Below are 15,874 nucleotides of genomic sequence, written 5' to 3' on the forward strand. Positions count from 1 at the left end.
CACAATCATTTGAATTTTGATGTAAAAGATTTATAGATGGAGTTAATAATTTGGATAATATATCCAAATGTATTCCTTCTTGATTAAAAGGAATTGCTATGGCTCCAACAAAAAAAGTAAATAGAACCAGTATAAGCATAGGAAATAACATAGTATTATCCGATTCATGAGGATAAGAAAAAGCCTTCTTGTAGCCAAAATTCGTAATAGTAATAAGAGCCCCTTTTTTTACATTACCACCAATTCTATATGGCTTCTCATTATTATTCATTGTTAATAAATTATTCATTGTTAATAAAGGGGATAAAGGAAAATTTCTGTTAATCATTGTTTGCTCTTCTTTTTTACCCCATAGTTTTATTGAATAGAAGGAGCTACCTTTTTTGCCACTATAATTTTGAAAATTAATGTTTAAATGTCCTTCAAAAGTAAGTAAATAGATCCGAAACATATAAAATGCTGTTAATCCGGCCGTGGACCAAGCTATTATTGCAAAAATCGGTGAATACAACCAACTGTCACTAAGAATTTCATCTTTGGACCAAAAACAAGCAAGGGGTGGAATACCACAAAGAGAAAGTGTACCCACTAAAAAAGCAATTTGTGTAATTGGCACATGCTTTCTTAAACCGCCCATAAAAACCATATTCTGGCTTTTATCTGGAGAATATCCAACAATAGCTTCCATGGAATGAATAATGGATCCGGATCCTAAAAACAACAATGCCTTCGAATAAGCATGAGTAATCAAATGAAATAAAGCGGCTCGATAAGACCCCATACCTAGAGCTACCATCATATAACCCAGTTGGGACATTGTAGAATAGGCTAAACCCCTCTTAATATCTTTTTGAGCAAGAGCTAAAGTAGCCCCTAATAATACTGTTATTATACCTATCAAAGATATTAGATTCATTATGTAAGGTATAACTATGAAAAGAGGAAGAAGGCGGGCTACAAGAAAAATTCCCGCTGCTACCATAGTGGCAGCATGTATAAGAGCCGAAATAGGAGTAGGCCCCTCCATGGCATCAGGTAACCATACATGAAGGGGAAACTGCGCAGATTTAGCAACTGCGCCGGCAAATAATAAAGAGGCACATAAAGTAACAAATAAAAAATGAACCTCATTATTATAAATCACGTTATTAAATATTTCGAACAAATCTTGAAATTCGAAACTTCCCGTTATCCAATAAAAACCTAAGATTCCTAATAATAAACCAAAATCGCCTATCCGATTAGTTACAAACGCTTTTTGACAAGCGTTTGCCGCAACAGGTCGTGTGAACCAAAACCCTATTAATAGATAAGAACACATTCCAACCAATTCCCAAAAAATATAAATTTGTATCAAATTAGAACTAGTAACTAATCCCAACATTGAAGTATTGAATAAACTCATATAAGCAAAAAATCTCAAATATCCTTGATCATGAGACATATAATTGTCACTATAAATAAGAACAAAAATTCCAACAGTAGTGATTAATATTGACATAATAGAGGTAAGTGAATCAATAAAGTAGCCAAACTCGAAAGAAAAATCATTATTGATGGTCCAAGACCATCCATATTGATAGATAGAACTTCTATTTATTTGCTGAATAGACAGATCGACCGAAAAAATCATAACTATACTTAACAATAAAATATTGGGAAAAGCCCACATACGACGAAGATTTTTTGTTGCCGTCGGAAAAAGTAGGAGTCCCATTCCTATTAAAATAGGAATTGGAAGTGGCACAAAAGGTATGATCCATGAATATTGATATGTATGCTCCATAAAAACTTTTTTCTTATTCTTTCTTAATTAATCGTTTCTGATTCACCGGCTCTTATCTCTTTTGATGGAAAGGGAGCAATAATACAATCAAGATATTACAAAGTTAACTGGAATTTTCTATTATTAATCTTTTAATCTTTCTCAAATATTTCAAAAATATTCAAATTTCGAAGTTAGAAGTAATCAAATGATATCACCGAGTTACTAATGGAAAAAAAAAATATTCTTTTTTTTTTTCAAAATTATGTATCCTTTAACAGATTAATTACGAGTCTCATTCGAATTTGATTGAAAATGAAAATTGGGCATACTCTCTCTTCGAGCTTGACCAATTACCAATTAATAGAAAAAAATTCAAGTTTGTTTTTTATTAGGTAAATAAAATGGTTTTTTTTACATTTTTTTGTTTTGATGTATTTTTCGTGTATAAATGGAGATGTATAAATTATAAATGTAGGACGACAAAAAAAATAGGCAGAGATAGAGAAGGAAAGACTCTTTTTTACGTTTTTTTGATTTCATCAATTCAATTTATATATCATAATAGATCCTAATCTATCCTATAGATTTGAATGGAGATATAAAAAAGAAAGGTACCAATAAATTAAATACAAATTCTTCTTTTTTTCTGGATAGTGTATGGAATATAAATAAAAAAAGGTTATATCATATTTTTTTTTTTTTTTTTTTCTAGAATAGAAGCATTTTATGTTATTTTCCCATCTCTATTTAGTTCTTATGAAATTTATATAGTAGTATATAGATAATTATAATCTAGAAAATCTATTAATCTAGAAAATCTATAGGAATAGATAAATAATGACATAAAGACACCGATCATTTTGTTTTAAAAATAGATGTCTTTGACATCCAACTATAGCACTAAATAACCTTTTTTTTGAATGGCAGTTCCAAAAAAACGTACTTCTACATCAAAAAAGCGTATTCGAAAAAATGTTTGGAAAAAGAAAGGATATTGGGCGGCGTTGAAAGCTTTTTCATTATCGAGATCTATTTTTACGGGTAATTCAAAAAGTTTTTTTGTACGACAAATAATTTTTTTTTAATCTGAATTGGTTTAACTCGAATAAGATACAAAGGTTTTCTTTTTTGAATATCTTTTTTTTTTTCATTTCCGGGATGGGGATTCTCATTTTCCCCATCGCCCCATTTGGTATCTTAGTGTTATAATAATTTGTTATTTTTATAATATTCAATTTCAATTTATAATAATAAATAATTAAATAATTAAATAATAAAAATTTGTATATTTATACTATAGCTATATCGGAGCACATATATATAAGAGCTTTAACTGGGTTGTTGAAACTAATCCATTAAGTTTCAATTTTGTAACTTTATGAATCATTATTTCTCTGAATTACTATATATCCTTCCCTTGCTTTCAACCCAATTGAGAAAACTCCCTTTATAATTTAGTGGATATACAAATAATGTATCAATTTAAAATGATCTAAAAAAATTCTATGTTTGTATAAGAAGATGAATCAAGACATATTTTTAGAATTCGAAATTCGAAATACTTTTTTGAAGTATGGTACAATTATGACAGGAATCGAAACGCTTTTTATATAACGTAACGTGTACAACCCAATATCTAGTTGGTTTGATAAATCCTTAAAACGCAAAATCCTAACGATTAATACAAAGCTATGCAAATTACATAAATCTTTTGAAATCATTGGATGTGGTGCTGAAATTGTGATCTCTAAAAATAATATTTTTTCATTCATTTATTCATTCAATTGATAAGCATTTTTTTTTTTATAGATTCATAAAAATCATATAAAAGAATGAGAGATGAATCATTAAAAAATTAAAATGATAAAGAACATTTTTTTGTTGAATTCTATCTATGAATTGAAGTTACAACTAGTTAGTTTAGTTACAATAGAGGAGTTCTCTTTTAGGAAAACACAAACTATAAAATCTCTGTTGAAATAATTAAATATTAAATTAAATATTAAATAAAAAAAAGGATAATTAAATAAAACGATAAATAATAAAGATTCTTTTTGAACCTTCAAATTGCTATTTAAACGAGTTTTTATTCATCAATTTAAATTAAATGCTTCTTTTACATTTTACATTGAATTGACCCCTTCACCTTCAATCTCGACGATTGAATAAAAAATGGCTTATTATGATTTCGAGCAAGCCGCTATGGTGAAATCGGTAGACACGCTGCTCTTAGGAAGCAGTGCTAGAGCATCTCGGTTCGAGTCCGAGTAGCGGCATAGTATCTTCTAAAAGAGATAGAATAAGTCCTATAATGAATTTAATTCCTGATTTCCATTCCATAAAATCTAGAAACCCTCGCTTTTTTCAGAATTCTTATGATTTTTTCAACTTTAGAGCATATATTAACTCATATATCCTTTTCGGTCGTTTCAATTGTAATTACAATTCATTTTTTAACCTTATTCTTATTAGTCGATGAAGTCGTAGGACTATATGATTCATCAGAAAAGGGCATGATAGTTACCTTTTTCTGTATAACAGGATTATTAGTCACTCGTTGGATTTATTCAGGACATTTCCCATTAAGTGATTTATATGAATCATTAATCTTTCTTTCATGGGGTTTCTCCCTTATTCATATGGTTTACTATTTTAAAAAGCGTAAAAATGATTTAAGCGCAATAACCGCACCAAGTGTTATTTTTACCCAAGGCTTTGCCACTTCGGGTCTTTTAACCAAAATGCATCAATCCGCAATATTAGCGCCTGCTCTCCAATCCCAGTGGTTAATGATGCACGTAAGTATGATGGTATTAGGCTATGCAGCTCTTTTATGTGGATCATTATTATCAGTAGCTCTTCTAGTCATTACATTTCGAAAAGCCATAAAAATTATTGGTAAAAACAATAATTTATTAAATCAGTCATTTTCGTTTGGCGAAATCCAATACATGAATGAAAGAAGCAATGTTTTATTAAACACTTATTTTCTTTCTTCTAAAAATTTTTACAGGTATCAATTGACTCAACAATTGGATCGTTGGAGTTATCGTATTATTAGTCTCGGGTTTATCTTTTTAACCATAGGAATTCTTTCGGGAGCCGTATGGGCTAATGAGGCGTGGGGATCATATTGGAATTGGGACCCAAAGGAAACTTGGGCATTTATTACTTGGACCGTATTCGCGATTTATTTACATACCCGAACAAATAAAAATTTGGAAGGTGTAAATTCCGCACTTGTGGCTTCTATGGGATTTCTTATAATTTGGATATGCTATTTTGGGGTCAATCTATTAGGAATAGGTTTACATAGTTATGGTTCATTTACATTAACATCTAATTGAATTGAATAAAAAGGCTAAGCCTAACAAATACTAAGATAGGACAGCGTATATATAAGAAAACTTATTGTAAGCTGTCAAGAACCTTTTGAATCACTCCACTACTTGATTCAAAAGGTTCTAACAAAAGCCAAAGATGTCTGATTAAAATTCAATTTAATTCTTTTACCTTTTTTTACTTAACTTAAACTTAAGAGAAGAAAAAAGACTTCTTTCTTTTTTTTTTCACTGTACAACGAACAATTTTAAAAATCATAGGATTACTTTTTGATTTTTTGTTTTATTCATCAAAACTATCTATAAAAATAATTATATAGAATAGTTTCGACCTTCTCACCTGATAATGAGAGGACAAAATCCGGATAAATACCAATACCTATTACTGGTAGAAAGATAGAGATCGAAACAAATAACTCTCGTGGTCCAGAATCAAAAAAATAAGAACTTTGAGCATTAAATAGCTTGTATCCATAGAACATTTGACGTGACATAGATAATGAATAAATAGGAGTTAATATCATTCCAATTGACATTACGAAAGTAATTAGTATTTTTGGCATTAAAAAATATTTTTGGCTGGTAATTATTCCAAAAAAGACTATCAACTCTGCAACAAAACCACTCATGCCCGGTAATGCAAGAGAAGCCATCGATAAGATACTGAACATCGTAAATATTTTTGGAATCGGAATAGCCATTCCACCCATTTCGTCGAGATAAAAAAGACGCATTCTATCATAACTCGTTCCTGCCAAGAAAAAAAGTGCAGCACCGATAAATCCATGAGATATTATTTGTAAAATAGCTCCGTTGAGTCCCGTATCAGTTATAGAGCCAATTCCTATAATTATGAAACCCATATGAGATACGGAGGAATAGGCTATTCTTTTTTTTAAATTCCGTTGACCAAGAGATGTTGAAGCTGCATAAATTATTTGCATTGTACCCACTATTATCAACCAGGGAGAAAATATGGAATGAGCGTGGGGTAATAATTCCATATTGATGCGAACTAATCCATACGCTCCCATTTTTAATAAAATTCCGGCTAGAAGCATACAAGTACTGTAATGTGCCTCCCCATGGGTGTCTGGTAACCACGTATGTAAGGGTATAATCGGCGATTTGACAGCAAAAGCAATAAGAAATCCAATATAGAATATGATTTCCAGTGCGACAGGATACGATTGATTAGCTAATGTTTCAAAATTTAATGTTGGTTCATTAGAACCGTATAAACCGATACCCAAAACTCCTATTAATAAAAAAATGGAACCCCCCGCAGTGTACAAAATAAATTTTGTAGCCGAGTACAGACGTTTCTTTCCCCCCCACATGGATAGAAGTAGATAAACGGGAATTAATTCGAACTCCCACATGATGAAAAAAAGTAAAAGGTCTCGAGAAGAAAATGATCCTATTTGACCACTGTACATTGCTAGCATCAAGAAATGGAATAATCGCGAATCTCGAGTAACTGGCCAAGCCGCCAAAGTAGCTAAAGTAGTGATAAATCCTGTCAGTAAAATGGGCCCTATAGAAAGTCCATCTATTCCCAATCTCCAGTAAAAATCAAAAAAATTTATCCATTTATAATCTTCCTCCAGCTGGATTAATGGATCGTCCAATCGGAAATGATAACAAAATGCATAGGTTGTTAGAAGGAGTTCAAATATGCATATACACATAGTATACCACTTAATTAGCTTATTTCCTCTATGAGGAAGAAAGAAAATTAAAGAACCTGCAGATATTGGTAAAACTACAATTATTGTTAACCAAGGAAAATAATTCGTGGTAAAGACAAGATGCACTTGGACCAGAAAAACCCGTGCTCAAAAAAGATTTTTTTTGAGCACGGGTTTTTTCAGTAAAAAAAAAATAAAATGGATTCAAAATGTATTCAAGTGGGGTTTTCGGGAACGTATCAATAAGCTAGACCCATACTTCGAGTTGTTTCATGCCATAAATAAACTCGAACGCTCAAGAAATCTGTTGGACAAGCGGATTCACATCTCTTACAACCAACACAGTCTTCTGTTCTTGGAGCGGAAGCAATTTGCTTAGCTTTACATCCATCCCAAGGTATCATTTCTAACACATCGGTGGGGCAGGCTCGGACACATTGAGTACACCCTATACATGTATCATAAATTTTTACTGAATGTGACATGGGATCTATAATTTTTTGAACATCATAAAATTTCAATCTAGTAAACTTGTAAATGAATCATTATAGTTAAACACCAGATGAATCAACGATTTACCAGAAATTTTCTAATCAATTTCCTTCGGGATCAACTCATAAGAAAGGACCAAGATACTTTGATTTCTTACGTTTTCGAAAACATGATGTAGATTCCAACATATTGGACATGCTAATTCAAATTGGTGAATCTTATAATTTAATATTATTAATATTACTTATTCAACAAAGTTGATTGATTGATACGCGTTGATTTTCTGTTACGATAAATTGAGGAAACAATAGCTGATCCAATAGCTGCTTCAGCGGCTGCAATAGCTATAACAAAAATTGATAAAATATTTCCTTTTAATTGCCGACTATCAAAAAAATCAGAAAATGTTACAAAATTTATATTAACCGCATTCAGTATAAGTTCAAGACACATAAGGGCCCGAACCATATTTCGACTCGTGATCAATCCATAAATACCGATAGAAAATAAATAGGCACTCAAAACAAGTATATGTTCGAGCATCATTGACCAACTCCTTATCAATTTCGATTCATTTTAATATGAACAATAATTCAACGGATTTGATTGACTAGAATAGAATATAACAAAAAGAATATATTGGAAATATCTCGAATAAACGAATTTCTATTTTATATTTTATACACGAACAAGAATTCAAGGAAAATAGATGCGATAAGACAGAAAAAAGTTTAATTTGGATTGCTTGCTATTCCTAGTTAGAAAGATTTATTACTGACGAGCCACAGCAATTGCACCTATCAAAGCAACTAAAAGAATTAGTGAAATGAATTCAAATGGAAGAAAAAAATCTGTTGCTAAATGAATTCCAATTTGTTGACTATTACTTATCAAATCTTGTTCTATAATTTGGTTTGATCTTGTAGTCCAAATAATCCCGTACCATGATGTATCTAATATAGTAGTAATTAGCGAAACAAGAATACTTGTACAAATCAACGAAGTAAGGCCATTCCCAATGGTCCACAGATTAAAATTTTTATAATATTCTGAACCATTCATGAACATCACAGCAAATAGGATTAAAACATTTATGGCTCCCACATAAATAAGAAGCTGGGCAGCAGCTACAAAATGAGAATTTGAGAGAATATAGAATAAGGATATACAAACAAGAACCAATCCCAATGAAAAGGCAGAAAAAATTGGATTGGTAAGTAATACCACTCCCAGGCCCCCTAATATAAGACCCGATCCCAGAAAAACTAAAAGAAAATCGTGTATTGGTCCAGGCAAATCCATTATATGTAAAATAAGAGATAAATAAATCGAAATGCTTTTCATGATCTTATTGACCCGACCAGGAATTTTTTTTTTATGATACGTTCCTAATTGAATAAAATCCTAATCTATTAGGTGTGAATTGATCTAAGTACAATTATTGTTTCGTTTTTAATTCTTTTTTTTTGTTCGGTTCGAAAGGGTATTTTGTTTTTTGAAACTATATATTTCGAAATAATTACGAATATATTAATAGATTTTCAAGAAAAATGAATTCGAAATTCTTATCAACCAGTTAATTTGTAATTGAATTTTTATTTATTGACCAAACAAAGAGTAAAGGCCTCATTCTTTTAAGTCAAACCAAATATTCTTTTAACTTAAACCAAAACGGAACCTTAAAAGAATTGGAAATTTCTCTTTAATAGAATAGGAGGTTTACTTACTCAGTTTTTCTTTGAGGCGAATTCAAAATTGTTCGAATTGTATAATCGTCAATTACTGACATTGGTAAACGGCCCAAAGCAATTTGATTATAATTCAATTCGTGACGGTCGTAAGTAGAAAGTTCATATTCTTCAGTCATTGATAAACAATTTGTTGGACAATACTCAACGCAGTTACCACAAAATATACAAATTCCGAAATCAATACTGTAATTAAGCAATCGTTTTTTTCTAATATCCGTTTCAAATTTCCAATCAACAACAGGCAGATCTATAGGGCATACACGAACACATACTTCACAAGCAATGCATTTATCAAATTCAAAATGGATTCGCCCACGGAAACGCTCTGATGCGATTAATTTTTCATAAGGGTATTGAATAGTTACAGGTAAACGATTTGCGTGGGATAAGGTAATCATGAAACCTTGACCAATGTACCTTGCTGCTCGGACTGTTTGGTGGCCATAATTCATGAACCCAGTTACCATAGGGAACATATCGTGAATATCTATGAATAATTTTATGTTTGTTTCTTTCTCTTGTTTGAACCAAGTCATGAATCTCGTATTCTTTTTTTCTTTACAGTGAAAGAAGTTGGAAAGAAGTTGTTAATAATAGATTACCGAGAGAAATGGGTAAAAGAAATTTCCATCCAAGATTTAATAATTGGTCCATTCTTAACCTAGGTAAAGTCCATCTTGTTGCGATAGAAATAAACAAAAACAAATAAGTTTTAGCTAATGTAATAAAGATACCAATTGTCGTTCCAAAGATTCCATTCATTTTATTTATTTCAAATAGCTCAGGGACGAATACGTACGGAATGGAAATATTCCAACCCCCCAAGTAAAGAACTGTTACAAATAAGGAAGAAAGTAATAGATTTAGATAGGAAGCAACATAAAATAAACCAAATTTGATACCCGAATATTCGGTTTGATACCCTGCTACTAATTCTTCCTCGGCTTCTGGTAAATCAAAAGGTAATCTCTCACATTCTGCTAGAGAAGAAATTAGAAAAACGATAAACCCTATTGGCTGACGCCACAAATTCCATCCCCAAACCCCATATTTTGATTGCGCCTCAACTATATCAACTGTACTTGAGCTGTTAGATAATTATAGTCGATGATAACATCACTGTTCCCATCGCTAGTCCAAAACCGTACATGAGGTTTTCAACTCATACGGCTCCTCGTGGGTCACAAATAAATTTAAGGACCGAATCAGTATTATTTCTCTTCGTATGGTTGTAGAATAGATAGAGAAAAAATGGATTGGAAGGTCCAAAATTATACCAATGGAATTCTGTCTGCTATATTATGAAGAATAAAAAAAGTGCTTCTGAATTGATCTCGCCCGTTACTAATTTCAATTTTTATTTGTTGAGTAATAACTTAAGCCTTCAATAAAATACTTCTTGTAGAAATATCAATAGATATTTCAACCCATTGTTTTCGATTACGAAAAAAATTAAATATTACATTAGCTCATAAATCATGACACAGATTATATCTCTCTATATATATGAAAGAAAGAATAAAAAAAAAAAAAATATTTATTTTTTATTCTTTCTTTTTCGTTCCTATTCTTCTTTCTGATCTGAGAAAATTACGAATGGGGGCTTAAACTAAAAAATAGTAAAGGATTATTTCGTTCCTGATAGTCATTACTTTAATCGGTGGATAGGAGCATACTCTGGACCGGAATCGTGGGTAGTACTGCCTACTCATTTCTACTAATTTAAAGCCCCAATTAGTATTCTTTTTATGTTATCCAGAAATATCCTTTTTATATAATTTACATAATCTCCATTACTAATCCTTTGTGTATTTTGGTGTTCCTAACCATCCACTCATTTTTTTGTTCAATCCCCCGTTTGGTTTGGCAATACATGTATGGGAATCTATACAAAGGATAGCCAAAACTCTATACGGTTGATCTTTTGAGCCCGCTTCAAGCTAGATTGACTAATCAACCCGTCTTGGGGTAAAGACTTCTTCCACTTATGTTTTCTTCCACTTAACTCTTGTACATAGGAAATGAGATTAAATTTTTTTTTGTTTAATTTACTGCGAATTTATAAGCTGCTTTCTTTCACTCATATATAACTATCTAATTTAGTTTATCAACCTGAAGGATAATAAAATAACGAAGATATCTATTCAATCCATTCAGCTTATTTTATAGAACGAAAGGAATAGGGAAAAGAAAAGTTTATATTTCAACGAATCGCACGTAGAGATATTGATAAAACACATAGAGTTAATGGTATTTCATAACTAATCGATTGAGCAGCAGCTCGCAGACCACCTAAAAAGGAATATTTATTATTTGATCCGTATCCTGACATAAGAAGTCCAACAGGAGCAATACTTGAAATGGCAATCCATAAAAAAATACCGATATTGAGATCGGCTAAAATAAGGCGAGAGCTAAAAGGAATTACTGAAAAACTTAGTAAAATGGATATGACTGCTATAGACGGTCCAATACGGAATAAACGAGTATTTCCTCTAGATGGAAGAATATTCTCTTTGAAAAGCAGTTTTGTTCCATCTGCTAGAGCTTGAAGAATTCCCAAAGGGCCGGCGTATTCAGGCCCAATACGTTGTTGTATTCCTGCAGATATTTCTCTTTCTAACCATACAATTACTAGTACACCTATTGTGATTCCCAATACAAGAGTCAAAATAGGGACAAACATCCATATGATCCCATAGACCTCTTTTAAGGATTCCAATCTGTAAAAGGAATTGATATCTTCTACTTCTGTTGTATAAATTATCATTTCAACGATCAACTTCTCCCATAATGATATCTATGCTACCTAGTATCGTCATAATATCAGCCAATTTCATTCTTTTAACTAACTGAGGAAGAATTTGCAAATTGATAAAACCCGGCGGGCGAATTTTCCATCTCCAAGGAAAACCACTTTGATCTCCTATCAGAAAAATTCCTAATTCTCCCTTTGGGGCTTCCATTCTCGCATAAAGTTCTTGTCTCGGTAATTCAAATGTAGGAGAAGGTTTTTTACTAATGAATCGATATTCAAAATCATTCCATTCTGGATCCCTTTCTCGATCAAAACATCGGATTTCTAAATTCTCATAGGGACCCCCCGGAATTCCTTCCAGGGCCTGTTGAATTATTTTTATGGATTCCGTCATTTCACTGATTCGGACTAAATAACGAGCTAATGAATCTCCTTCTTTTTGCCACTGGATTTCCCAATCAAATTCGTCGTAACACTCATAATGATCAACTTTACGAAGATCCCATTTGATTCCAGAGGCTCGTAGCATTGGGCCGGATAGACCCCAATTTATTGCTTCTTCTCCACCAATAACCCCTACCCCTTCAACTCGTTCTAAAAAAATAGGATTTCGCGTAATAAGTTTTTGATATTCAACAATTCCTGTTAAAAAATAATCACAGAAATCCAAACATTTATCTATCCAGCCATAGGGTAGATCGGCCGCTACTCCTCCGATACGAAAATAATTATGCATCATTCTCATACCGGTGGCAGCTTCGAATAGATCATATACTAATTCTCTTTCTCTGAAAATATAGAAAAAGGGGGTCTGTGCACCAATATCGGCCATAAAAGGTCCAAGCCATAATAGATGAGAAGCTATACGACTCAACTCCAACATAATTACTCTGATATAGCTGGCTCTTTTAGGGACTTGAATATTGCCCAATTGTTCTGGTCCATTTACGGTTATTGCTTCCGTGAACATAGTGGCTAAATAATCCCAACGTGTTACATAAGGCAAATATTGTATAATTGTTCGGTTTTCCGCAATTTTTTCCATTCCTCTGTGTAAATAACCTAATATTGGTTCACAGTCAACAACATCTTCACCATCTAGAGTAACGATGAGACGAAGAACACCGTGCATTGATGGGTGGTGAGGTCCCATATTGACTATCATAAGGTCTTTTTCTGTAGCTGATAGATTCATAAGTTTTTCCTCGATTCATTCTTACATGAATTGTTGAAAACGAAAAGAAGTACATCAAAATGAAAAATATAATAAATCGACTAATTCAATCAAATTAACGATTTTTTGATTCCCGAATATCCAACTCACTAATTAATTCTTTATAACGTATGTTATTTTTCTTTGATAAATAAGACAGAAGCCGTTGACGTTTTCCTAGAATTTTACGTAGACCTCTCTGAGATAAATAGTCTTTTTTGTGCAATTCCAAATGTGAAGTAAGTCTTCGTATCTTATTGGTGAAACTGACTATTTGAAATTCAACGGACCCCTTGTTTTCTTCTTTTTTTTCTTGAAAAATAACTGAGATGAATGAATTTTTTACCATAAAACAAAAATTTCTCTCCCCCTTTTTTTGAATGTGAATTTTACTGATCAGTAATAATAATAATACCATTCATTTTAATATGCACAATGATTTTAAGTTCGTTATGAACTTTATAATTTTTTCAAATAAAATTAATCAATCCGGTTTTCAATCATAATATATGGAAAAATGTACCATTGACGAATTTTCAAACGCGGATACATATGTATCCTTACCATACTGAAACGACTGCCATTATTACTATTAAACCAATAGCGATTCATACAAGCTAAATCTTCTAATCGATAATTGGGCCAAAGAAAGAACTTTAATTTAATTAGTTTCTTTTTATCACTATCAAGATGTTTGTTTTTATTCAAAACTTGACCACAGTTTTTTACATTATTTAAAAATACTGGATTTCTATGCATACCATTTTTATCCCTTGAATTGAAAGAAATTCGAATTCGCAATTCTCTCCGGTGGTTAGGGGATAAAATATTTTCAGGAATAAACAAATCATAATGATTTTTGTCTTTATTTTCAGTCATTTTTTGATGTCTTGCAATGGATTCATCAAAATTATTTTTTTCAATATAGTTTTTTTTTTTGCGTCTTTTTTTTTTTTTGCGTCTTTGATTAATTTCATGTTTATTTTTATGAACCAATGAAATACTTATAGTTTGATATAGAATAAATTGTCCATCAATTTCTACATACCGGCGAATTGGTTCGATAATCAATACTCCTTTTTTGAGTAGGTATTGATAAGTTAAAAGTAACTTATCCGCCGAATCCATCAAAATATCCAGATTCGTTCCTCCTCTTCTAACAGAGTATAGAAAAGTTTCATTCATATTTATCAGGCCAAGAATGAAAGAATATGCTTTGATATTTTTGATTATTTTTTCATCGAAAGAATCAGCATCCCATCCGAATTGAAAATACAAATACTTTTGTAGGAATAAACGAGCTTCTCTCTTGCTCTCGTCTTCCTTTCTATGTTTTTTTGATTTACCAGAATCTTCTTCAACATCTTTTTCTTGATTGTCTGATTTACCTTTTTCTTGATCTGATTTACCTTTTTCTTGATTGGATGATTTACCTTTTTCTTGATTGGATGATTTACCTTTTTCTTGATTGTATGATTTACCTTTTTCTTGATTGGATGATTTACCATAATCTTCTTCAACATCTTTTTCTTGATTGTATGATTTACCTTTTTCTTGATTGGATGATTTACCATAATCTTCTTCAACATCTTTTTCTTGATTGTATGATTTACCTTTTTCTTCATTGTATGATTTACCATAATCTTCTTCAACATCTTTTTCTTGATTGTATGATTTACCTTTTTCTTCATTGTATGATTTACCATAATCTTCTTCAACATCTTTTTCTTGATTGTATGATTTACCTTTTTCTTGATTGGATGATTTACCTTTTTCTTGATTGGATGATTTACCATAATCTTCTTCAACATCTTTTTCTTGATTGTATGATTTACCTTTTTCTTGATTGGATGATTTACCTTTTTCTTGATTGGATGATTTACCATAATCTTCTTCAACATCTTTTTCTTGATTTGAGAGAACGGATCTAAATTTTCTTTTTTTTTTTGCATCTGATACAAGATCCTCTTTTTTTCCATTAAAATTAAAATTGAAAAGAAGTAGTTTTATTGGTATGATCCATGGTTCAACCTTATATGCATTATATAGTAGCACAAATTCTGGGAAGAACCAAAGTTCCAGATTCGATATTTGATAATTATTAAAATTATTAATCACAGTCTTAATATTTTTCTTACTCTTGGTACTGGTTTTCTTACTCTTGGTACTGGTCTTCTTACTCTTGGTACTGGTATCGACCCAGGACTCAATATCGGTCTTATTTCTAAGACAAAAATTAAGAATTCTCCAATTAAAAAATTTTCTATGCGAAAATTTCCCCGTTTTCCCCGTTTTCCCCGTTAGATAATTATGGATAGGAATATCCCCCAATATATCAAAAAATTTTCGTTTATCCATGTTGTAATTATAAGGAATCTCTTCCCTCTTATTTACTTGTAATGGTGATCCATAAGTATATGAGTCCCTCATATCTTGATATATAATAAATATATATGATAATAAATTATATCTATAGTGTTTTTTAAAATTATCTTTTTTATATTTTTGTTCTTGATTCCGTTTTTGTTCTTGATTCAGTTTATATTCTTGATTCAGTAATGAATTCGCTTGAAAATCATTTTTTTTTTCGTAATGTATTAATCTTTCTTTTTCATCTGAATCCCATTTTGTTAAATCTTTATTTTGAGCCATATAGTGTTGATTGACTCTATTTCGCCATTGTTCTGGTACTAATCTAAGCCATATACTCTGAACTAAATCGTATTGATAATCGTATTGATAATGACTCCTTAACCAGTTTTTCCATTCCTTTATTCCAGAGATTTTTTGTCTTAACCCATAATGATGTTTTAATTGGGAATGAGATATTCCTTGTTCTTCAAAATAATCTTTTATTTCA

General features: G+C 31.3%; 1 protein-coding gene across 1 annotated transcript; it reads right to left on the reverse strand.

Annotated features, from left to right (window-relative positions):
* Positions 1-8,763: 8,763 nt before the first annotated feature.
* On the reverse strand, positions 8,764-13,412 carry LOC149509446 (NAD(P)H-quinone oxidoreductase subunit H, chloroplastic). The gene is made up of 2 exons (XM_089757720.1): positions 11,261-13,412; positions 8,764-10,140 (listed from the first exon to the last, which is right to left on the reverse strand). Exon 1 carries the CDS (start codon positions 12,994-12,996, stop codon positions 11,815-11,817), a length of 1,182 nt encoding a protein of 393 aa, XP_089613846.1. The 5' UTR covers positions 12,997-13,412; the 3' UTR covers positions 8,764-10,140; positions 11,261-11,814.
* Positions 13,413-15,874: the final 2,462 nt, after the last annotated feature.

This window comes from Durio zibethinus, unplaced genomic scaffold (genome assembly GCF_047325235.1).
Source record: "Durio zibethinus cultivar Kanyao isolate XHJ-2024 unplaced genomic scaffold, ASM4732523v1 HiC_scaffold_170, whole genome shotgun sequence".
NCBI classification, from domain to species: domain Eukaryota; kingdom Viridiplantae; phylum Streptophyta; class Magnoliopsida; order Malvales; family Malvaceae; genus Durio; species Durio zibethinus.